General features: G+C 46.2%; 1 protein-coding gene across 9 annotated transcripts in view; it reads left to right on the top strand.

Moving 5' to 3' along the window:
- The window catches only part of SIDT1 (SID1 transmembrane family member 1), a 92,853-nt gene extending 75,893 nt beyond the window's left edge, over positions 1-16,960 (top strand). Inside the window, exons 18-26 of one of the 9 annotated variants that reach the window (XM_019804052.2) lie at positions 853-989; positions 1,618-1,726; positions 4,594-4,608; positions 5,651-5,727; positions 8,723-8,769; positions 11,976-12,081; positions 12,174-12,284; positions 13,213-13,326; positions 14,124-16,960. In XM_019804052.2, the coding sequence (XP_019659611.2) occupies positions 853-989; positions 1,618-1,726; positions 4,594-4,608; positions 5,651-5,727; positions 8,723-8,769; positions 11,976-12,081; positions 12,174-12,284; positions 13,213-13,326; positions 14,124-14,180 (773 nt within the window). In that variant the 3' untranslated portion in view covers positions 14,181-16,960. Of the gene's footprint in view, positions 1-852; positions 990-1,617; positions 1,727-4,593; positions 4,609-5,647; positions 5,728-8,722; positions 8,770-11,896; positions 12,082-12,173; positions 12,285-13,212; positions 13,327-14,123 lie in introns of those variants that run through there. The other 8 variants (XM_034658630.1, XM_034658653.1, XR_004624742.1 and 5 more) reach the window with 8 other exon arrangements.
- The last annotated feature ends 6,430 nt before the right edge of the window (positions 16,961-23,390 follow it).

Consider the following 23,390-nt stretch of genomic DNA (forward strand, 5'->3'; position numbering starts at 1 on the left):
AAACTTTGCAATATTGAATCAAGCACATCCAGTTCATTCCTTTTTAAGGACTGTCGTCTTCTGTAATAAAAACATGTACACTGCATTTATCAGTTCCTCTACTGAACACCGGCCAGATGTTGCCGATGTGCTGCGACTGCAGATAGCGCTGCAGTGAACACCCTTACACAGTCCTCTTTGTGCACACGTGGGAGAGGTTCCCTGGGACACCTAGACGGAGAATTTTGGAGTCACCTGGTTTATGCATCCTCCATTTTGCCAACAACTTCCCAGTTTCTACAGGGTATGAATTCCCACTCCCACTAGCTGCCTGAGAGTTCGCATTCCCCTCCATCATCATGAATATGTTATTGTCCAACATTTAACTGTTTTGCTACATTCTTGAGTAATATGGGACGCCACGTTTAATTTCTGTTTACCATTCCTGGGCTGTAAAGCTATCTATGAGCGGCAATCAATGGGGATCCATTTCAGGGCGCTGATAAGGACCGTCGACGGCCACCTAGGATTCTTTTTCTTGTCCCAGCGCCCTGTCACCAGCATGGACCCCTGTTATAGCTGCCGACCACCAGCATTTACACGCAAATTCCCCTGCACGTGGGGACAGTCAGTTATTTATCACGTCCTCAGATACTAGGCTTCCGCGAACTCGGAGCAGCCTGGGAGGGGTTAGAAGCCGAGTGTGTGGGGTCTGGCTAGAGAACGTGCCCGCGGAGGCCGTCGGGTCGGAGGTCTCCACCGTCTGAGGGCGCAAATATTCCGGGGCCTGAAGGCAAGGGGTTCCCGAGCCCCAGAGGAACTGCCTGTCGCCTGTTGGATCCTGATTGCTCGGCTCGTCCCGTGTGCCCTCAGACACCTCCTTCATGTACATGATCGCGGGGCTCTGCATGCTGAAGCTCTACCAGACGCGCCACCCGGACATCAATGCCAGCGCCTACGCGGCCTACGCCTCCTTCGCGGCTGTCATCACGCTCACCGTCCTCGGAGTGGTGCGTCCCCCCCAGCCCCATGGCCTTCAGCCCCGCTTTCCAAGCGTGCCCCCTCGGGGGTGGGGGGACGGGGGGGTTCCGTTGTTTGTTTGCTGGACCTCAGGGGAACAGTTTGAATGAATCACAGTCCTTGGCTCCTGATAGGCGGCCGTCGTGGGTTAATTCATGGGATTTTATGGACTTAATGAGCTAGTTAGCTCTAATACTGTACGAGGCACCTGTAAGGCCAGCCCTGCAGAGTTGCGCTGTAAAGCTGGGACCGGACTCAGGAGAGACTGGCGCAGAGGCTGCAAGCTGATTGGAGAGACAGACTGAGCGGAATGTGCAGGGACACGTGTGGTCGTGTGCAGTTACTTGAAGAGCATTAGCCCCCAGCCCTACACCTGTTGCCCCTTCGCTGTTGCTGTTCAGTGCCTCCCCCGTGTCTTCCCTCTCCCCTTGTCGTTTAGCCAGGTAGCCATTCGTTCTGGTGCAGTTAGATCCCTGCGAGCTCACAGAAGTGGGGGGACACTGCAATGCATGCACAGCTGGGGTTTTGACTCCGTATGCATACGTGAGAGACAGAATGATTTTCATGAGTTCTGTGGGGAAGACCCCAGAGGAAGGTAACTTCCATCTTTACTCCTAGGTGTTTGGAAAAAATGACCTGTGGTTCTGGGTCATCTTCTCTGCGATCCATATCCTGGCGTCCCTGGCCCTCAGCACCCAGATCTACTACATGGGCCGTTTCAAGATAGGTGAGTCACCTGTTACTGTACACTGAACACACTGATGAGCGTCCCCCAAGAAAGCGTTGTCTTTGCTTACCCTAAACAGAAGCATTGCTGGTCATCAGGAACATGTGCTCTGAATTCTGTGTGTTTAATAACTTCCTCTCCTGTGTAGGATCACAATGAGCTGTTGCCACTAGTTCTCGTTTCAACCGAGAACTGGGCTCGCCATACCCCAGGCTGAGGCCGACTTCCAGCCCCAAGTCCCAGGGCTTTATAACTCACGGAACGCTGAAAGTGTGTTTCAAGAATGATGTGGGCATCACGCCACCCGTTCCACAAAGAGGAATCATTTTCAGTCTGTAGCATTTAAAAGGAGCATTTCCCCGAGCAGGCTAAATGGTCACAAAGAATTATATATTGTATAATTATATATTGTTTTCAAATTCTGGGACTGGAACGAATGTTTTGAGACTTACCATTCTTAACAGGCAGGACCCCTGCTGAACTCCCCCCAATAATGTAAACATATCACATTAGAGCACTGATGGCTCCGTGGAAATCAGCTTCTGATATGCTGCCGTCAGTCACTACATGCGGGAACAGATTTGAGTCACTGTAGAGCATTACTTTTCCCCAGTCCTTTTAAGGGCCAGGAAGTCAGACTTAAAATATTCTTAAATATTCTTTTGTATATTTCAAGAAAAATATTTACATATAAACATAGGCCCATCCCTCATATTTGCAAAGCCCAAAGCAAGATTGTAAATAAAAGTCCACATATCATATGTGTAAAAATTTTGAAGTTGTAAAGCAGACTAAAAAAAACTATTAAATGCATGGAAAGAAGAAAGGAAGGAAGGAAGGCTGGCCAATGAACTAATAAATATAATATGCCTTCTTCACAACCGAGAAGGTCCAGGTTCAAATTTAAAATTGTCAGTTCCTCAAGAACACTCCAGAACATAGCTGATTAGGAGAGCTGGTCCCCAGGCTCTACCTGTCTTTTCTTTCCACTCTGGCTCTGTCCTGCATCTTAAGGGGTCTCACAGATATGTACATGGACATTCTTGCCCAACATCCAGTTGGCCACTCCTTGCCCCGAGAGGTGCCCACTCTAGCAGCGCTATCTGCCCTCGGGAAGGTCGACGGAGGAAGGGAGTTACGCAGGCTCTGTGAGCGGACTCAAGTCCATCTGGGCAGGGAATTCTGGGGTCTGGGAATTCAGAATGTGGCCCAGAAGGGGGAATAGTTCCCTCGCCCGGCAGACCCCTCACTCACTGGGGAGCGAGGGCCTTTAAAATATGGCCAGGTCTAAGAGTGATTCTACATAAACAAGTAGCTTTAAGATTAGAAAGCTGAATAAAACAATTTTGACAATTTAATTTTCCCCATGGGCACAGTCAGATTTGCCCTTGGCTTTGACATAGCCAATGTACCTTCAAGTTGCCCAGTGGAAGCATCGCTAACTGGATGTGTAGAACATTTGGTTTGGGACTCTGGTCATGCCCCAACCTCCAGACTCAAAGGTGAGTGAAGTCATACAAAGTCAACTTTGAAAAGGAAAATAATTTGAAGCATGGTTGTTCTGGCTGCTCCCAGGTTCTCCCAGAGTTAGAAAAATAAACTTGAATACAGATACATGAAACGGTAGTGACCATGAGTAATATATAAAGGAGCTTTTAATATATTTATACCACTTTTGCCCCATACAATTTTGCCATACTGTATTAGTTTACCTTCTTAAAAAAGGAGAAATGTGTTATATTATGACCATGTAATAGTCTGGATGGTCTCAACAGGAAAAAGATGTCACATACAAAGATGGGGGATTTAATCACAAAGGGACCATTCATAAGACAAGGTCGGGGTAGAGGAGAGTGAATGGGGTAGACTGGCAACCTGGAGTCAGAAGCAGGAAAGCCCAAAAAGGACAGGGAGGGAGTGCTTACCAAAACGTGGAAGGAGAGGAAGTCACTCTAAAAGGAGCAGTGACCTTTAGATGACAGACATGAGGCAGTCTGAGGCAACGTCACAGGGAGGGCACCAGGTGGAAAATACTGTTAGCTCACTCTCCTTCCTGAGCCCCTCCAGTCCCCTGCTGGGGTTCCCCTCCAAATCCATGGAGTGGGAGCAAATCCACTTACAGGGTCCTGCAGTCAGCCTCCTGGGGACACGGTGCAGGACAGAGGTGTAGCCAAGGTAAATGGAGGACAGCCAGTGTATAACATCACTGAGTATGTTCAATTTCTCTACCCAGGGAGTCTTCCTCAAGTGGTCACAGATTTAGCAGCATCTAAAGGAAAATGTGCCATTCTGTGGTGACGATGGTCACAACTAAATTTAGTCCAAAGACAGGAAGTTGGGTTAGTGGACAGTGGCTCAGTTAACTCTGAATTCCCAGCCTCTCTGCCCATTTTTTAAGCTGCCTCTGCTTTCTAGAATGACATACACCCTTCTCTGTGGCCCTCAGGCTACACCTGAAAATGAACGTGGACACAGGAAAGGCAGCAGCTATGGGGCAGAGCATTTTATAAGGAGGTCAGAAACCGTAGAGCTACTTGCCCAGGTCACGACTGTGCTACCAGAGCCTGAGAAAACGACGTCAGGCATTGCTCATGAGAGAGGACAGATTGCACATTGCAAGTGGTACCCAAAGGAGATGGGGAGAGACAGATGTCCGCTTCCCTCTTTGAGGAATGGTAGACTTGGGAATGTTTGAGCCAGGCAGAAAGATTGTGTTCTCTATGATGAGCAAATGTTACTTTTTTAAATTGGAAAATACAATGAAAGTCGTTTTGAGAGAAAAATAAAATGACCAGTAGTTTACCTGTTTGGCTACCTTCTTATATCATTTTCTTTTCTCATTTCTTCTCTGCTTCCCACTGATTCAGATGTGTCTGATACAGGTAACGTTCAGCCACCCTTCCCAGGTTCTCGGTAGTTTTCTTAACAAAGCGACCCGCCGGGCTGTCCTGACAGCTCTGCTCCCTGAACGCCCCTTCCAGATGGGGCACGATCAGTGTGGGGAGGGGAGCAGAGAGGGCCTCAGAGGCAGGGATTTACTCCAACCCAGCCTGTCCTGAGCCTCTTCTGGGCTATGGCACGGACCCACCCCTCCCTCCTCCATCCCTCAGTATATCCGGTCTCGTGAAGTCTGGTTACATCGACCTCAGGGGTAAACGTGAAGAGGAACAGCATTCGCAACAGAGCTGGGGTCCACCCTCACGGAAATGCTTGCTTTGAGCAGACCCCAGCCTTCCCGTGGTGTCTGCAGGGTAGACAGTTCACAGAAAGACAGCTGCACCTGTGACCCTGACTCTGTTCATACAACAATCGTAAAACACACACTTGCTGTGTGTCGTCCTATGCTTCTGAAGGATTGTATTTAAAAATTCTTTCCTATCTTTTTCTCACCATCTTCACGTACATCCCTTGGATTCCGGCTTCAGTACAAGTTTAGACCTTCTGAACATGCTTCGTAGACTTCAGTACCCTTGGGTTCAGTTCTTACTGACTTAAAACCACGTGGAGAAATACAGATGAGAATTTTTGCAAGCTAGGATTCCCCACCCTCTAGAGAGAGCAGATGTTTTAAGGTAGCTTGAGGGGCCCCATCACGTCTCTGCTCTGAAGGAAACAGCCCTGGAGTAAACTACTAACAAAGGGACTCTTAGCCGAGCGGACCGCAGCAGGGCTGGCCAGGCACCCAGATTACTGGGGAGCGCAGTTACTGTGCCCACCGCACTTGTCTTTCTGCGGGGTGATGCTTGCCTCTCGTTGCCTCACGGGACAGCACCGTTTTTTAAGGGCAACATGTATTGCTGACCTATTAGCCGTGCAAAGCGTAAGGTGAAGGCGACATCATCTTGGCCCTCAACGCTTGGGCCCTATGGGAGTATTTGGTATGACCTCTGACTCGGCCTTACCATGCGGTTGTGTCATCAGCAGACTTGGGGATTTTCCGACGGGTCGCGATGGTGTTCTACACGGACTTCGTCCAGCAGTGCAGCCGGCCACTGTACATGGTACGTGCGCGCTCCCGTGTGCCTTGGTCTTCTCCCAGGGAGCCCCGAGCGGGAGGAGGGGCCGGCGCGGGCGGACGCTCAGGTTCCCTGAATCACAGAGCCAGATGGCCCCGGGTGGCTGAGATCCAGTTAGGGGGAAGGCGCTTGTTACTTACTCTTCTCGCTCATGAAAACCAAGCTGGGCTGGATCTATTTTTATACATGAAATGGTGCTGGTGTATAAAGAAAACATATGTGTATGCATAGAAAACTATTAAACAGTGACAATTGCTGTGGGGAAGAATCAAGGATCGAGGCAGGGTGTTCGTGTACAAAATCATCCCAAGGGGTGTGATTATTTCACTTGGGGAAAGGAGAGGGGCACCCACTCAGTAATTGTACCGGGATAGCAGGCACAAACCAGGCCTGTCTCAAGCAAATGGGGCACCTGTCACTCCAGTTGCTTTCAGTAAGAACTTACGCTTTCCACATTATACATTTGTTTGATTTTTATACATCGTTTGATTTTTGCAGGGGGCAAGAATATTTTTTCAAAACTGTGGTTATTACTTAATGGTTGAAACACAAGTCCTAAAAATTCAACATCACTGTTTTCAGTATATTATACATCAATACACGGAGCAGAGGGATTGGGGCCCTGGTCCCGGCTCTATCTTGGCTCACTGGCCAGTGACCTTAGGAAGGCCACATAGGTCCCGTGAGCCACTGCCCCACCCTTTATAGACTGCTGTGACCACAACTGGTGATGCTGTTTGGGCCTGGCGCACAGGAGTTCACGAAGTACCTGGTACTCGTTTTCGATCTAAGGATGTTTACATATAGGCGTATGAGAGTATTTCGGCCCTCTAGAGCTTGGGCAGGAGCTATAGGCACTAAAAATTGAGGGGATTGGGGCTGAAGGGTCTTATTCACATGAGAACTTAAAAATCCAGTAGGACCTGGGAGTATTTTGAGAGTTAAGCATGCTTGAGCTGTGAGCCAGGAAGAGCAATTAATGTTTTGTTTGTTTGCTTGCTTACATTAACTGACGCAGGCTGTCTTTTTTTCCCCTAATAGACTATTTTTTTAGAGCCTCTTATTAGGTTCACAAAAAAATTGAGCAGAACATACAGAGATTTCCCATCAATCCCTTCCCCCACGCATGCACAGCCTCCCGCACTCTCGACACCCCCAACCAGAACTGTATATTAGTTACAGTCAATGAGGCTACACGAACATATCAGCATTATTCCAAGTCCTAGTTTGCAGTTCACTCTGCCCGTTGTACATTCTTTGAGTTTTGACAAATTCGTAACAACAAGATTCACCATTTTAAAATCATACCAAGTAGTTTCCCTGCCCTAAAAATCTTCTGTGCTCCCCCTGTTCTTCCTCCCCCCTCACCCTCCCCCCGATGCCTGGCAACTACTGATCCTTTTACTGTCTCCATAATCTTGCCTTTGCCAGAACGTCATATAGCTGGAATAATATAGAATTCAGCCTTTTCAGATTAGCTTCTTTCACTTAATAATAGGCATTTAAGATGTTTTTCGTGTCTTTTCGTGGCTGGGTGGCTCATTACTTTTTAGCGCTGGATACTACTCCGTGGTCTGGGTGCATTACTGAGTTTTGTTTATCCATTCACCTGCCGAAGGACAATTCGTAATTTGGCAATTACAAATAAAGCTGCTATAAAAATTTGTGTGCAGGGGCACCTGGGTAGCTCAGTTGGTTGAGCATCTGACTTTTGATCTCAGCTCAGGTCTTGATCTCAGGGTCATGAGTTTGAGCCCCACGTTGGGCTCTGCACTGGGCTTGGAACCTACTTAAAAAAATAAATTCATGTGCAGGTTTTTGTGTGGGCTTATGTTTTAAACTCCTTTGGATAAATACCTAGGAGGGCAGTTTCTAAATCACATGGCAAAAATATATTTAGTTTTCTAAGAAACTGTCAAATCATCTTCCAGAGTGGCTGTACCATTTTGCACTCCCACCAGCAGTGAATGAGAGTTCTCTTTGCTCTACATCCTCGCTGACATTTGGTGGGGTCCATGTTTCAGTCTTTCTTTTTTTTTTTTTTTTAAGATTTTATTTATTTATTCGACAGAGATAGAGACAGCCAGTGAGAGAGGGAACACAAGCAGGGGGAGTGGGAGAGGAAGAAACAGGCTCATAGCGGAGGAGCCTGAATGTGGGGCTCGATCCCATAAGGCCGGGATCACGTCCTGAGCCGAAGGCAGACGCTTAACCGCTGTGCCACCCAGGCGCCCCATGTTTCAGTCTTTCTGATAGATGAATTCATTTTTTTTAAATGAAGATACTTCCTCCAAACCGGATGGATCACCCACTAAGACAGAGAATCACCACTTTTAAATAGTTGATGAGGCCATGCAAATTTAAGCATAACCAGATACCACCTTAAAGTTTTAAGTTTTAGGCAAAGGTGCAGGACCAGACTGTGACTTAATCTCTGTCAGAGCCATTTTCCTTTGAGATGGACCTTTCCTATTTTCCCCACTACCAATACCTCTAGTGTTGAGGCTGTGTGTTTAGTGACCAGGAGCCTGGAAGCTGCAGGGCGTCCTTGGAGCCAGAGTACTGGGTAGGAAACCAGAGCCTCCCAGGTGAGTCCCAAGAGCTTTCTCGTGGCCCACGAAGTAATACTATGCAGGGGACAGCAGGAGCAGAACGGTTTTAACTACTGAGTCGGCTGCACACACCACCAACCTGCTCACCGAGGAGTGGGCCCCAGGTGCCCAGCTACCCAAAACACTGGGGGGAAACAGTAAGAGTCGGGCTTTACTCACCACATCTTCTTTAACGAAGTCACTTCTGTTCAGTCCCGGGCCGTGCTGTTTGTTCTCTAGGGGATTAGGGTCCGACTGCCGGTGCAGCATCCTGAGAACCGTGGAAACTCTTCCACCGGGCAATTGTTTTCCCGTAATCGATGCTTCCTCTGTGGTAGGTTAAAAGAAAAACAATGTGTGCATCCTCTCATTTGATGTTTTCTTACCAGGACAGAATGGTGCTGCTCGTCGTGGGGAATCTGGTTAACTGGTCCTTGTAAGTAGTCTTAGGAAGACACGTCTTTTCTCTTTGCTGATGTCTGTAACGCTGTGGTTTCACTTTCCTTGGCTGTTATTTTTATAAAGAAATCTGAAGCTAAGGTGAGTGTAGGACTGTGCTTGCCCTAGGGACTTGAAAGAAAGATATTTTTCCTCCTGCAAAGAGTGCACTAGGAAGCCTTGTGTACCACCAGTGGCCTCTTGTAAAGCGTTGAGTTGAGTTCAACGCACTGATGCATTGAGTTCATTTGCTCAGCAAGACCAACATCAAATTTGTTATCTATGTTGATAGACTACGTAGGTAGATGGTGGAGATTATGCCAGTAGATGTACAAATGAAGCATAGTTTTAAATTCTTGTAGAACTCTCCATAAACACTACCCAGCAGACATTTCCCTTTCTTGCTGTGTGTGTGTGTGTGTGTGTGTGTGTGTGTGTGTGTGTACAAATCTCTTTCCTATTTATTTCTTTCCCTGTAGGTCTCAATCTTCCTACCACACCAGTATCCTTCTCCTTCCTCTTTCCCTTATCATCTTGGCCTTTTTTCTTCAAATTGCTTCAAAATAGAACAGTACAACAGACATATATTTTGCTATCTGTAACTATTTTATACAACCTGTTCTCAATTTTAAAATGTGAATAAGTGAGGTATTTTATTAATCCCTCAAAAAAATCAGTAAGTTTAATTGCTTTTATTCATGGCTCTTAGCTGATATGCTATCAAGGTCCGTGACCTCTGATAGAAAGATGACTCCCTACCCCTGCCCCCCTTTAAGACATGAAAGGAATGGAAGAAAAGGCACACCTTCAGGGGCAGCCAAAATCTGATCATAAGAGTTCAAATCTTATTTGGGGCATAGGCTTCTGGAAAAATCTTCCCATAATGTTGTCACCCAGGGATTGCTTCCTGTGAAGGACCCCTCCTTTCGTAGGGATACATCGAGGTGGGTGATTCTTGGCAATGCTCACCTTGGTGCTCTTCCTGACCACTCTCTGTGGGCAGACCCCACAGTCCTGATGACTGTAAGACAGGGTGCTGGGTGCTGGAAGGAGGAAAGGGGCCAACTGCTTGATAAAGAGCAACCGATAACCATGTCCCCAGAGCTCACACACACCTGGCTTGTCCCTGCCTCTCATGTGACCAAAACCAAACCCATGAACTGCTCGCAAGACAAGGTGAAAGCCTCTCTTTTCTTACACAGGAGCTCTTCGGGCACCAAGGCCCGCAGGGATGAATGAGGTGTGATGACACACCAACACTATGAGAGCCTGGTAGGGGGTTACCTTCCTCTTTGTTCCGCCATCCTGTTTCTCGTGGACATTAGAAGACATGGAGTGACTTATATGAACCTTGAATGTTATTTTAAAAGGAATCACACTCATACGATCACGAGGAAGAATGGTGTGTGTGTGTGTACATATATATAGAGAGATATATGTATGTATATATGTAGGTACACACACACAGAATGAGAGAGAGAGAGAGAGATAAACCAAATGTGGCAAATGCTAATAATGGATGAATCCGAGTGAAAGATGAAAACAAGAGTTTTTGGCATACTGAAGAACTCAAATTCTGGGAGGAGGAAATTTCCTGTATTGTATAGAACAAAGTTGGTTGGAATAAAAAGTGAACAAAAAGAGAGTTCATTAATAACAGCTTTACACTTCAAATACTAGGAATAAACTTTGAAAGACAGGAGGACTCTTTCTGCAGAAAATTTAACTACCTTATTAGGAGACATAAAGGAAAACTTAACTGAACCAAGAGAGATGTCGCGCCCTGGCTGGGAATTAACTGTTGTAAAGATATTCATTCTCAAGTTAATGCATAAATTTCGACTTAAAATTGGAATTAAGTTAATAGGATTTTATTCTGAAATTATTTGCCTACTTAGCACAAAATTTCCAAAGGTCTCTGCAAAAGAAGATTAAGGGAAGGAAGGAAGGGCAGAGGAATATAGTGACTGGTCCAGTTTTATCCAACAGGACCTTCTGGAATGATATAAATGTTCTACATGGCATTGTCCCATACAGTAGCTATTAGCCAAATATGGTTACTGAACATTTGAAATGTGGCAGTGTGACTGAGGAACTGAATTTTCAATTTTATTTAATTAATTTAAATTTAAATGGCCACATGTAGTTACCATGTTGGGTAGTGCAAGCTAGCCTAACCAGATAATCTAACATACTCTAAAGTAATAACACAGTGACCCAAAATTAGAAATCAGAAAAAAATTAGCGAAGCAGCACGGAGAGGATAGAAATCCAACTCTGTGGGTGTGTCTATATTTATTAAAAACAAGATTTTCAAACCAAGGACATGGAAAGGGTTATGTAATAAAGAGTTTTCTTATACCTGAATAGAAATTTGGAACATGCTAAATGCTAATACTAAACCCCAACCAAAATAAACTTGTGTTAATTTAAAAACCATAGAGGGACGCCTGGGTGGCACAGCGGTTAAGCGCCTGCCTTCAGCTCAGGGCGTGATCCCGGCATTATGGGATCGAGCCCCACATCAGTCCTCTGCTGTGAGCCTGCTTCTCCCTCTCCCACTCCCCCTGCTTGTGTTCCCTCTCTCGCTGGCTGTCTCTATCTCTGTCAAATAAATAAATAAAATCTTTTAAAAAAAAATAAAAACCATAGACAGCTAGCAAAAATTCGATGTGTCAAGCCAATTTTTGAGATAATTCTACTTCTAGTAATCTAGTCTCATGAATTAATCTTAAATGACGAAAGAAAGAAAGAAAGAGAGAGAGAGAGAACGAAAGAAAGAAAGAAAGAAAGAGAGCGAGAGAGAGAGAGAAAGAAAGAAAGAAAAAAAGGAAGGAAGGAAGGAAGGAAGGAAGGAAGGAAGGAAGAAAGAAAGAAAGAAAGAAAGAAAGAAAGAAAGAAAGAAAGAAAGAAAGAAAGAAAACGCAAAGCAAAGCACGCTATGTCTGAAGGTATTCCTTTATCCATTGCCGTGTTCAGAATAATGAAAAGCCGCAAGGCACCTAGAGAGGAAAGATGATTGTGGTACATCCACTTAGGGGAAACTTATAATCACCAAAAATGCAAGGTCTGAAGGAGGTGTGGTAATTTGCTTAGGTTAAAATTTTAATTCCCCTCCTCGCCAGAATAAAGGGGGGAGTGAAAAAGCCAAGAATGTTACAAATCCACCTTTATGCCTACAAAGTCATTCCTCCTCACGCTCAGCGCGCTCTTTGGACTCATCTATCGGCCCAGGGACTTCGCTTCCTACATGCTGGGCATCTTCATCTGCAACCTGCTGCTCTACCTGGCCTTTTACATCATCATGAAGGTAAGCGTGGCGCTGGGGGGACCCCGCCCGCAGCCCTGGGGACCTGCCCACGCAGGACCCACAGCGCCGGGGCATCTGCTTCCCACCCACAGCTCCGCAGCTCCGAGAAGCTCCTCCCGATCCCGCTCTTCTGTATCGTGGCCACTGCTGGGATGTGGGCCGCCTCCCTGTACTTTTTCTTCCAGAATCTCAGCAGCTGGGAGGTAAGAGCGGTTTTCTTTGCAAAGAAATTGTTCTCCCTCCATCTCAACTTTTGGACCTTTCTACCTCCCTCTGTTCACGTGCTTGTGGCTGTCTGTCTTCGAAATGAAAGCTTTCTCTAGAACGGGTGGAGTGTCCTACCCACGCATAAATGGCATGCTGTCCTCAGCGTCAGGGCAGCGCCTGGTCAGCGTGCGGGGCCCTCACGACGCGGCAGAATTGATCTTCATGACGGGTCGTCTTGCGCCCCCCACCCCAACCATGGCTGTTTAACGTGTGCAGAAACCTTGATGAGGGTGTGTTCTTCTCACAATCCGCGTCCCTACACAGATACCCAGCTACCGGGGTTTATAACTCTGCGCAGGGAGCGGAAAGCCGAGGTCTGGGAAATCAGGGCTACATCCAGTCCCAGAGAAGCCTCCGCTCTCCAGCACCGTAACCAATTTTAGAACATTTTCGTCACCCAGAAACAAGCCTGTGCCCGCTGGCTGTCGCGCCCCATTTCTCCCTCACGCCTTAGCCATAGGCAACCACTAATCTGCCTTCTGTCTCTAGAGCTCTGCCTGTTGTGGACATTTCTCATCCACAGATCACACAACAGGTGGCCTTTGAGTCTGGCATAGGCATTCATCCGTGTTGTGGCGTGTATCCCTGTCCATCCTTTTTTATTGCCGAGTAACACTCCCCTGTGTGGAGCCCGCACTTCTCTATCATCAGTTGATGGATGTTTGGATTGTTTCCACTCTTCGGCACTTACAAATGCTGCCGCCGTGAATATTGTGCACAGGTTTTTGTGCGTTCTCATGTTTTCTTGGAAGCTCATTTTGAGCCAGGCATCTAGTAGCCTTTTTGTAGCTTTCTGGATGTTCAGCCCTCTGAACAGTTGAACTGTGGGAATGCTCACCCACATCCTGCCTCATCTTCCTCCAGGGCACCCCAGCTGAATCCCGGGAGAAGAACCGGGAGTGTATCCTACTGGATTTCTTTGACGACCATGACATCTGGCACTTCCTCTCTGCCACTGCCCTGTTTTTCTCATTCTTGGTGAGTTTATAAATACTTTTTTTTTTTAAGAAATATACTTTTTAAAAAAGACTGTATTCATTTATTTGAGAGAAAGAAAGAGAATGAGGGGGTTAGGGGAGAGCCGCAGGCAGAGGGAAAAGCAGACCCCACTGAGCAGGGAGCCTGATGCAGGACTCCATCGGCACCCTGGGGTCATGACCTGAGCCAAAGGCAGCCACTTAACTGACTGAGCCACCCACAAGCCCCTATTAGTACCTTCTTGTGAATTTCTTCTTTCTTCACATCCCATACTTTGTCTTTTCCCCTGTTACCCTTTTGTGTTTCTCTCCAACTTGCTTTCCAATTCCTCATCGTAATTCAATAAACAGATTATTTTATTTCTTAAGTTGTATCCTTCAGTTAGATCTTTATTTTCGTTTTCCTTTTACTCTCCAATATTTTAAGACAGAGTGACAAAATGATTTTTTCTGAAATGGCACAACGTCTGGCCTGAATTGGTTGTTAGAACTCACGTGCCCTGAATCGCGCCAGGAATCACTTGGCACTCACTTTCATTTGGGTAACATTACATTATTCCTTCTTGTGCTACCCTCACATTCCTCCTCCTCTTCCAGTCTCACTGAATCTCCTACAAATATTTTACAAATTCCTAGAGAGCTCAGGAGAGTAGCCAGGCCTCTGCTGCTTCTCACCAGTCAGCCCCAGATCTCTCCTGTAATCCTTCCATTTCTTGCGGCCCAAATACCTTACCAGAAGCTATGCGTAGCCTAACAACCTTGGATGATCACTCCTGGCATCCTTTCATCCTCATTTAGAGACTTTTCCAAATTAAAAGTGCTTGGTGCCTGGACACGGATTCTGCGGGCAAGTAACATCGCGGCGGGACCTGCGCTCCCAGCCCTGCCCGGGGTGCGCGCGCTGCCCCGCACAAACTCGAGAGTGGAGCGGGGCTGTCCCCTCGTGGCCAGCTGGGGAAGTTCAACAATCCGCCTGAACCTCGCTCCTCGTGACTTTTGTTTCTGATAAACATTTTCATTAGAGAGACAAAGACAACAAAAGTGGAATGAAAGTTCCCACGTGAAGAGAGTGGTGGTAGAGGGAACTAAAAATGAAGGAGGCGTGTGCATTTCTTGTGTAGCAACAGTCTATGCAAAAAGACTTCCTTTCCTCTAGATCGTCAGCCCAATGTCCCCTTCTAAGTGATGACTTCTCTGGCCACCGTATCAGCGCTTTTTTACCTTTCCCCACCGCATACTTCCTGCGTTTCCTCCATAGTTCAATTTTCGTTACTGTTTTTATTACATATTATTACCTAGTACACTGTACTTAGCACATCTCACTAGCGTGCTATCCTGTACTCACGGGTCGGCTTCATGTCTGAAGCTGTCTCTCAAATGTAAGGTCCAGAAGGGTAGGGAGTTTTGTCTCTTGTGTTTCAAACTATATGTCTGGCATTTAGAATAGCACATCATAGACCCTTGATAAACACTTGAATGAATTAATAAATGCACCATGTAATCCTAGTAATTGCTGGTAGAGAGCGATGCATTGCAGAGAGCCGTAGGGGACAGAAAGGCAAGGAAGGGCGCTGTCTCCTCAGCCTGCGTGAGCCTCGGAGACAAAGTAGGGGTTTACCATGGCTATGACTGTGCATCCCCTTCACCTCTCTGCCTCTCTCGCTCCAGGTTTTGTTAACCCTGGATGATGACCTGGATGTGGTCCGGAGAGACCAGATCCCTGTCTTCTGAGCCTCCAGCTTTAAGAGAGGGGGAGGGAGCAGTTGATCTTGGTGCTGTTTCATGAAAATACAGGGACTGCAGCAAAGTCACCACTGCCAAATGCTCCACTCCCCCTCTGTCAAGTCAACTCTGCGTGCGTTCCCACAGGAAGGAGAGGGGCTGGAGGGACACTCAAGCCTGCAAGAAGGGAGGCAGAGGGGAAGCCACGGTACGGCCAGTGGCAACCCTGAAGAGTCGGGAGACTCCCATCCCCTGCAGTTTGCAGCCTTGAGCTAGATGTGGACAAAAGCTGCATCAAAGTCAAATCACTGTCTCGGGACCCCTCCCACCCTCCCCCGAGATTTGCCAGCAAGGGCAGAGCGACGCTGCACTTTTTGTCCAGCTGCTCCAGGCCCAGAGAGGCCAGCAGCTCGGGTCTCCTGCCCAGACACCTTAGGTGGGTCCCCTCTGCACCTCCACAACCTGCTGCTCCAGACACCCCAGGGCACCTGCTCGGTCCCCCGAGGCCCAGGGATCTGAACCCAACCCCCCTACCCAACTGGGATAGATATTTTAGTAGGACCAGCTAGTCACCTCCTTGGAAGGGATGCTGTAGAGTCCCCCAGGTTCCTGACCCCATTAGAAGGTCTCTGGGTTGGGCTTTGTCACACACTTATCCTCACAGGTCACTGTCTCTGGGACCAAGGCCTGGGTGCTTACCTACTTCTTAGTGTCTTCATCTCACCGCTGAGTGTTGACCCCACAACTCAGGCTCCTTTTTCTTGGTAAGGCCCTGTTACCCCACCAGCTGCAAGGCAGAAGGGGAAACAGGAAAACTCTTCTAGCAGCAGAAGTGAGAGCAACAACTGACAGGGCTGAGAGACTGGTGGCATCAGCATCAAGCAAACAGACCTCACTCTAAGGATGTGGGCTCCTGGGGCAAATGCAGCAAAGGCGAAATTGCTTCCTCGTGCCTCCAATTCAGACGGCTCAATTCTGTGCCCATATCACCTGTGGGGAATAAAGAATTGCTCTAACCAGGGGCACAGCACTGGGGGTCCTCCACCACCGACCAAGCCCCCTACCTTCCCTTTATACAGATCAGGGGCTCCAGATTTTCTCCCTGAAGTTCTCCAGAAGTAACTCTCGGGGTGAACACATTTTTCTCATCTTCCTGAGCTGTGAAGAGCAAGCCAACTGAGGATTGTCTTTTGGTTGCACCTGATTCTCATTCTTTCCCCAGTAAGGTGTTGCAAAGCTCAGCGTCCCACTTCTCTCACACCGTCTGGCAATTCTTTTTTTTTTTTTAATTTTATTTTATTATATTATGTTAATCACCATACAGTACATCCCCAGATTCCAATGTAAAGTTTGCTCCTGACGAGCCCCATGTGGACCAAGCACCCTCATTACCTGGAGTGAGAGGCAATCAGAAAATAGACATACAAATGTGTACCCCATATATATTTGCCTGTGAAACTGAAGTCACCTGTCACCTCTGCTTTCCCGATCATTCGAGAAATGGATAATATTTTTTAAAATATTATTCTGTCTCTAAAATATTTGCATAATGTTCAAAATCACATTTTGGAAGTTTGAAAGGTTTAAAAATGCAATGATGCTTTTAATGACACTTTTTGTGATTTGTTTTTCTAAAATGCCCCCAAATTCATATTTGGTTTCCTGCTATTCTTTATTCCTTAAAACCTGTTGGCTTCCATGGACCCCATGAAGGCTACCTATTAAATGGTGGTGTTAGTCTAACATCTTAAACAAATGTCAAATCTGTTTAACTATAGCATATTTGATCTAATTGTTTTATTTGAATGCACTGATGGTTTCAAATTAAAAAAAAAAAAAGATGCACTAAGGCAATGTGGATAAAGTCTGTTCGAGTGGCCCTGTGGTCCAAAGTGAATAAATTGTGAGATGCATTACCCGTGCAGTCACTTGTTTGGGAAATGCGTCCGTGGGAATGGGGGGGGGGCGGCTCTGAAACAGGTGGGGCTGCCGTGTTCTTGACTGTGTTCCCATCGTGTCTGTACTGTGCTGCAAACTCACACGCTGCGGTCAGCTCTCCTCTCCGCAGCGGGACTACACACCCAGACCAAGCCTGCTCTTGGAGCTATCAATTCTAAACGTACTTGTTGCTAATTCTTTCTACATCACCCACATCGCTGCCGGAGGACATGAGAAAGACATCCGACTGCATCGTGGGGTTGATAGGAGTGGGGGGGCAGTGAGGGGCACCCGGAGCTTTCACGGCCGAATGGCCCCCTGTCCACTGGTAGTGCAATGCCCGTGCAGCTTGCGCCTGCGCTCATGGACATTGCTCTTCAAAGAGAAGCAAAGGTAACTCTGAAAGCCAAGTTCGGCAGGAGGGTAACCGGAGAAAACAGCCACAGTGAAGAGGCTTTTGGCAGGGCAGGCAGAGAAGTAATCAGAGCAGGTCAGCGGGATCAGGACAGAGGTGTGGCGGCCAGAGGAGCAAAGCTGCGTACATAAAAAATGATCGCGTCACGCCTCTGACGAATGCTGGAGAGCAAGCCCACCTGTTGACGTTGCGTGGTTGAGGGATTAGCCCGGTTTTATTTTAGCAGCAGGAGAAGCCCGTGGAAAACCAGAGTCTATCTGGGGAAGGGACTTTCCGTGACTGAAGGAGCTCACCCAGCCAGCTCCCCGGGCAGAGAAAGTGGCAGCTGCTTCCTTGATAGCTCCGGGCAGCCACCAGAATGTTCCATGGGGTCACCAGATGCATGTGTCAGCGAGTCCAACAGCATCCAAATGTTTCTTATTCTGGGAGATAGTGTCTCTTTGTAAAGCTTGGGAGAAAGGGAGAAACAAAGATAAACATTATTCATAGAAGGAACGGTGGCGTCTGAGAAAGATTCTGTAGTCTGATTGTAGACCAGATTTGTTCACATGCTCACTATGTGACCTGGGGCAAGTCGATGGAACTCTCTGATCCTCTCCTAACACGTCCGCTATGTGAGGGACACAGAAGTGGAGATGTGCAGAGCCCCGAGGGTAGGGCGGGGACAGAGGAGGGTGTCACACACCCTGGCCCTCGTGAACCCCTCAGGGTGGCAGGCTCTCCACCAGGCTGGCCCTCTGTCTCCTCTAGGGGCTCTCCATCGAAACCCTCTGTTCCGTTTCCTGTCCTCAGTTCCAGGAGGCCCTGAGGGCTTGGGGGCCCCTTTACCTTCAGAGATACTGTCCAGAGTTTTCCAACCTCCCAGCCCCGGGGCCCCCTTGCCCTTCATTGCTGCACCTCACTGCCTCTGGCCCTTAATACTCTTACTCCAACCCAGATGAAAAATCACTACCAAAGCTACAGCCAAGTGGAAAATCCGGCTCTGTGTGTCACACCTCATTACCGCCAGCTCTGCTCTGGGAATCTCCAAGAAAACCTGGATTCTCTCCTTTCTTGAGTAGCTGTTACTCCTGTGGCTCGGGGAATGCCCTGTGCGAATGTTCCCCCCACCCTCCCCGGCCAGTCACCAAGTGCTCTCTGGAGAAAGCCTGGATGTTCAGCCCACAGGAAGATGGGCTTGTGGGAAACAGAACTGGTCCCAGGAAGAAGCAGGGGGAAGCTCACCTGGGTTTTGAAATGACTAATACCGTTGGTGAAACTAAGGAAAAGTGTTATGAGTAAATATACACTCTGCCTTGGCCTGAGGCAATGTAAAAGCCTTGTTTGGCATGATTCTGCCCAGTTTATGGTAGGTTTTTTGTGGTGGTTTTTCACGCTGTTTGTAGGAGACAGGATATATCGTGTGACTAGGTTTTACTGTCCCCTCGATATTAAAGCACCATTGTCCATGAGGTCGAGTTCCTGCTACACCTTAGGCCTTAGCCCACATTCATTCAAAGGAGCTTCGCAGGACTCACAGATCAGCCTTCACCATGAGTCCCTAAAAGGGCCATAGTAATAGTTTTGCTTGGATGGGACTCCTCTGTGAGAAGACCCCTACTCTGTGAGCTACAAGGGCGGACTTTTTACGGTTTTCCTGTGAGTGTGGTCTTGCTGTTCTTATTGAAACACAAAGAAGACCAAGTGGTTACCACTGTTCACATAGAATTACCCATTGTTCTCCCCATCTCAGGGAAATGGACTCTATCCTCTTCCAAAATAGCCCTAGAGTAGGAGATTTCATCATTTTCCCTGAACTTCAAATTTTAGAAAATTCCTTGGCTCTAGCCTACGTCCTTTTCGTTACCTTAAAGTTTCTGTCATCTCAGATTTACCCATTGTGCTGGAGATGAAAAAGAATTAACCACCATATTTTAACATAGAATAGCCTTGCAGTCATATCGTATCTCAGTCAAGGGCTAAATAAAGTCTAGGTGTTTCATTTCTTGTTCAGCATTATAGTTTTGATTTAGAAAATAAGAGAGTCAAACAATGAAAGATTTTCAAGTCAGGACAAGAGAAGTCTGACACCCAAGTACACTATGGCTCACTCCTGGGTCCCTCCTCTGTCCTATCTCCCCACATTCTTCATGAATTAGGGCTCTAAGTCATTTTTAAATGACTATCGAGTTATCCAAAATAACTCGAAAGCTCTCTATAACATTGTCATCACAGAAAAAAGTTGATTTGCATTTTATCATTTTTATTATGTTGCCTATCTGAGCCTTTCAGAAGGCTCAGTACCCAGTCCTAGGCAGACCCCTTTGGGGAAGGGGACAAATTCAGACCTGAGGTTGACTCTGCTTCTCTCTCAACATAGGACACCTGATAAAGTAACCTACTTTTCAGGGGATCCATTTCTCTTTTAACCTCTCCTTCCCCACTTCTTCTCTGTCCACTTACATAGAATCCACAGTGCTGCTTTGGCTAATAGTCAATCAAGAAGTATGTAGGCCAGGCTCCATGAGGAGCTGGACACAGCCATGGGCAAAACCCACAGTCTCTTCCATCACAGAATCTGTAGTCCAAAGGGAAGATGGACATGAAGCCCATCCTCATAATTTGTCAATTGTAAGTGGGCTGAGGGCTCCAACAAGAGAGTGGCCTTCTGAGACCTTAGCATTAGATGCAAAGCAGAAAAAAGTCCAAATAAGTATCAGCAATTTTTATCCCCAGAGGCGAAGCCCTAAACTTGCTGCAGATACAACATAACATTTGTCCTGCTTGAACTGACTGCCTCCAGCTTTTCATAAGGAAAATGAAAGTCCCAATTTCGATCTTAGCGGAGAACAGAGATCCAGAGAGAGAGAGAGTTGGAGTGGGATGCTCTCAAACCATCCTCGAGGAAGCAAAAACTGCTCCAACTCCCTAATTCTGAGGAACTGCAACGGCCCGTCCCTGCTGGAGGACAAGCAGGAGACTATGCTTTTCCATCCGCCCTTTTAGTGGGGTCTCGCTGTTGGAAACGACTGTCTTCCCACCTCTAACCCTAGAACATTAGAGTCGGTAGAACCGATCGTTAAAACAGCAAACATTGGTCATCAGGTATCCTCTCAAGGGTTTTATATACATCACCGTCTTTAATCCTGAACCCCCGCCCCCCATGAAGTAGGCACTGTTGCTGTGTTTGCCAGATGAGAAACTGACACTTAAGTCACTGTTGACTAGATGAAGTGAATGGTGCAGAAACCTGGATTCCCAGTCCAAAATGGGTGGCTTAGGTAAAGAGACCAGAGGAAGGGGGGAGATGGATTGTGTTGTAAGACTCAATTCTCATGTATGCGGTATCTATATGTGCAAACCACAGAGCCTAGAACCAGGTAACTATTGAACACATTAGCCAAAAGAGTAGGTGTCAGCAAAATTCAGAAGATGTGTGTCTGTTATATAAACCCGAATAACAATGAAACCTACCGTGCTTTAGGAGAGCCAGCCGATAAAACCACAGCTTTGGATCACTTTGGTTCTCTTAAACCGGAACAGCTGGATTCACGGGAGGACTGTTGCTTCAGTCTCTGAGCTTGTAACGTTAAAAACCAACGTCCATTTTATAAATTCAATGATTGTACTTGGCAAAGGGCTACAGGCCCAAAGATCCATTTTAAATTAGAATACATGCGGCATAAGGTGTCAGGTTTCCCCGGGAAGCCTGCTAGTTCAGAAACAAAATTAACAACGGAGCGAAAGCACAGGAAGGTAGACGGTTTCTATTTCCTAAAAAACATTCACAGACTCAAAAAACTGTTGAGTCAAAACGTCCCCCAAAGCTGCCTTAGACTAATCTATGCTGGTCCAATAGATCAGGTGGAATCCACCACTCCTGTCTGGGGCTGCACCATCTTCTGACGTCGGGACGGGGCCCAGCTCTCCCCTACTAGAAGGGAGTGGTTTCATCTCACCAAACTGAGGCAGAGGAACCAGCCTGCATTGAATGGGGAATCGGAATTCTCCACTGGAAGTACAATGATAATAGTAGTAAATGTTTTTAAATGAGTACTAAAACAAGACCAAAAAAGAACATGACATGGTTCGAAACACTGATATACTAACCAATTTTCTTCTCTTATCCTAAGCTGTCCGTTGGACTTTTATATATATATAGTATTTAAATTTAACGTGAATTTGCACATTTGCCACTCAGGAGCATTAAAAAAAGGGGGGGGGATTTAACCTAACCGAATCATGATTTCCCAGAAAACTTCCCTGAAGCGGTACGTTCTCCACCATTAAAATTTGGCTTCAGCCTCTTTCCAAACCACAGATCTGAATATGATTAAGACAATGTACAAAAACAAAACCAGATCTGCCCAGCCCAAACTTAGTTAAAGGCTGGATTTTCCTTTTCTTCCCTAAAATCTGTAGCTTACTGGATCGTGGGAACACCAGTGGCACATTGATACCAGGGAACCAACCTACCAGACTTCTGAACTTACGTAGGCAGCAAATTAGCATTTCCTCCCTAATTTCTCACAGAAAGAAAAAGAGGTCAAAAGGGCTGTTGACATTGGCCAACAAACTGTATTCTAGTGTTCTTGCATTTCAGCATCCTGGGTAGGGGAAATAGAAGTGAGGAAGGTCCTGGAAAATAATTGCCACCTTACATTCAAATATTCCTTTGCAACTGTGTGAAAACACTTTCAAATATCAAACCTCATTTGTCCCTCATGTGAACACTGTAAGGTAGATAGATAACGTTCCAACAAATTAACTAAGATGCAGAGACATTATACCACCTGCCCAAAGTCATGCAGCCAGGTAACAGGAGCTGGAAACAAAATATTGCCATTGCCTTTTCTTTTTCTAAAGAACAACAGTAAAACAGCTTTTAGATTTTGCTGATTCAAGTACTTGACCGAGAGAAAACCAACATCAGTTCAGACTTCCATAGATCGTTTTTTTCTTAAAGTTTTTATTTAGACATATATAAACTATATTACATAACGCATATATGTGCACACATACCCACACATAGGCACCAATGTAACCAGCACCCACCCCAAGATACAAAACATTTCCCACATCCTTTTGCCTGATCCAAGTTAAATCCCTGCCCCAGAGATAGCCACTATTCTGGCTTTTCTCCACAGAGACGAATTTTGCCTGTTCTTGGACTTCGTATATGTGGGATTATGCAGCATATGCTCCTCTTCGTCTGGCCTCTTTCATTGAATATAATGTCTGTGAGATTCATCCATGTGTATCAACACCTTCTTTTTGTGAATATGTGACATTTACCTATTCTGCTATTGATGGATCTTTGGGTCATTTGCAGTTTTTGGTTACTGTGGAAAAAGCTTCTGTGAACATTCGTATGCATGTCTTTTGTGAACTTATACAAACATTTCTTCCAGGCTATATATACAGAGTGCACTATGGAATTGCTGAGTCAAAGGGTAGGTAAGTCTTTAGTTGTTTTTTTTTCCTTAAGTTTATTTATTATTATTATTATTACTATTATTTTTAGTAATCTCTACACCCAACACGGGGCTCAAACTCACCACCCTGAGATCAAGAGTTGAACACTCTACCAACAGGGCCAGCCAGGTGCCCCTGGTAAATCTTAAATTTTAAAGGATCCTGCCAACAATTTTCCAAGGTGTTTATACCAATATATACCCTCATTGCCACCATATGAGAGTTCCAATTATTCCATATGTTTGTCAACACTTGCATTTGTCAGCTCTTTCAATTTTAGTTCTTCTGTGTGAGAGAGTAATGATATTTCATTGTATTTTATTTTGCATTTCTCTGATGACTACTGATATTGAACACATTTTCATAAACTTTTGGGCCATTTATGTGAATGATTCTTTCAAGTTCTTTGCCAATTTCTAAAATCAGTTTATGAGTCTTTTTCTTTTTGATATATATAATCTTTGCCACTATGTGATTTGCTGAAGAGAAATTCTCACTTTTAATGAAGTCTCATCTAACAATTTTTTTATGGGTAT

This window comes from Ailuropoda melanoleuca, chromosome 1, assembly GCF_002007445.2.
Source record: "Ailuropoda melanoleuca isolate Jingjing chromosome 1, ASM200744v2, whole genome shotgun sequence".
In the NCBI taxonomy this organism is placed as follows: Eukaryota; Metazoa; Chordata; class Mammalia; order Carnivora; family Ursidae; genus Ailuropoda; species Ailuropoda melanoleuca.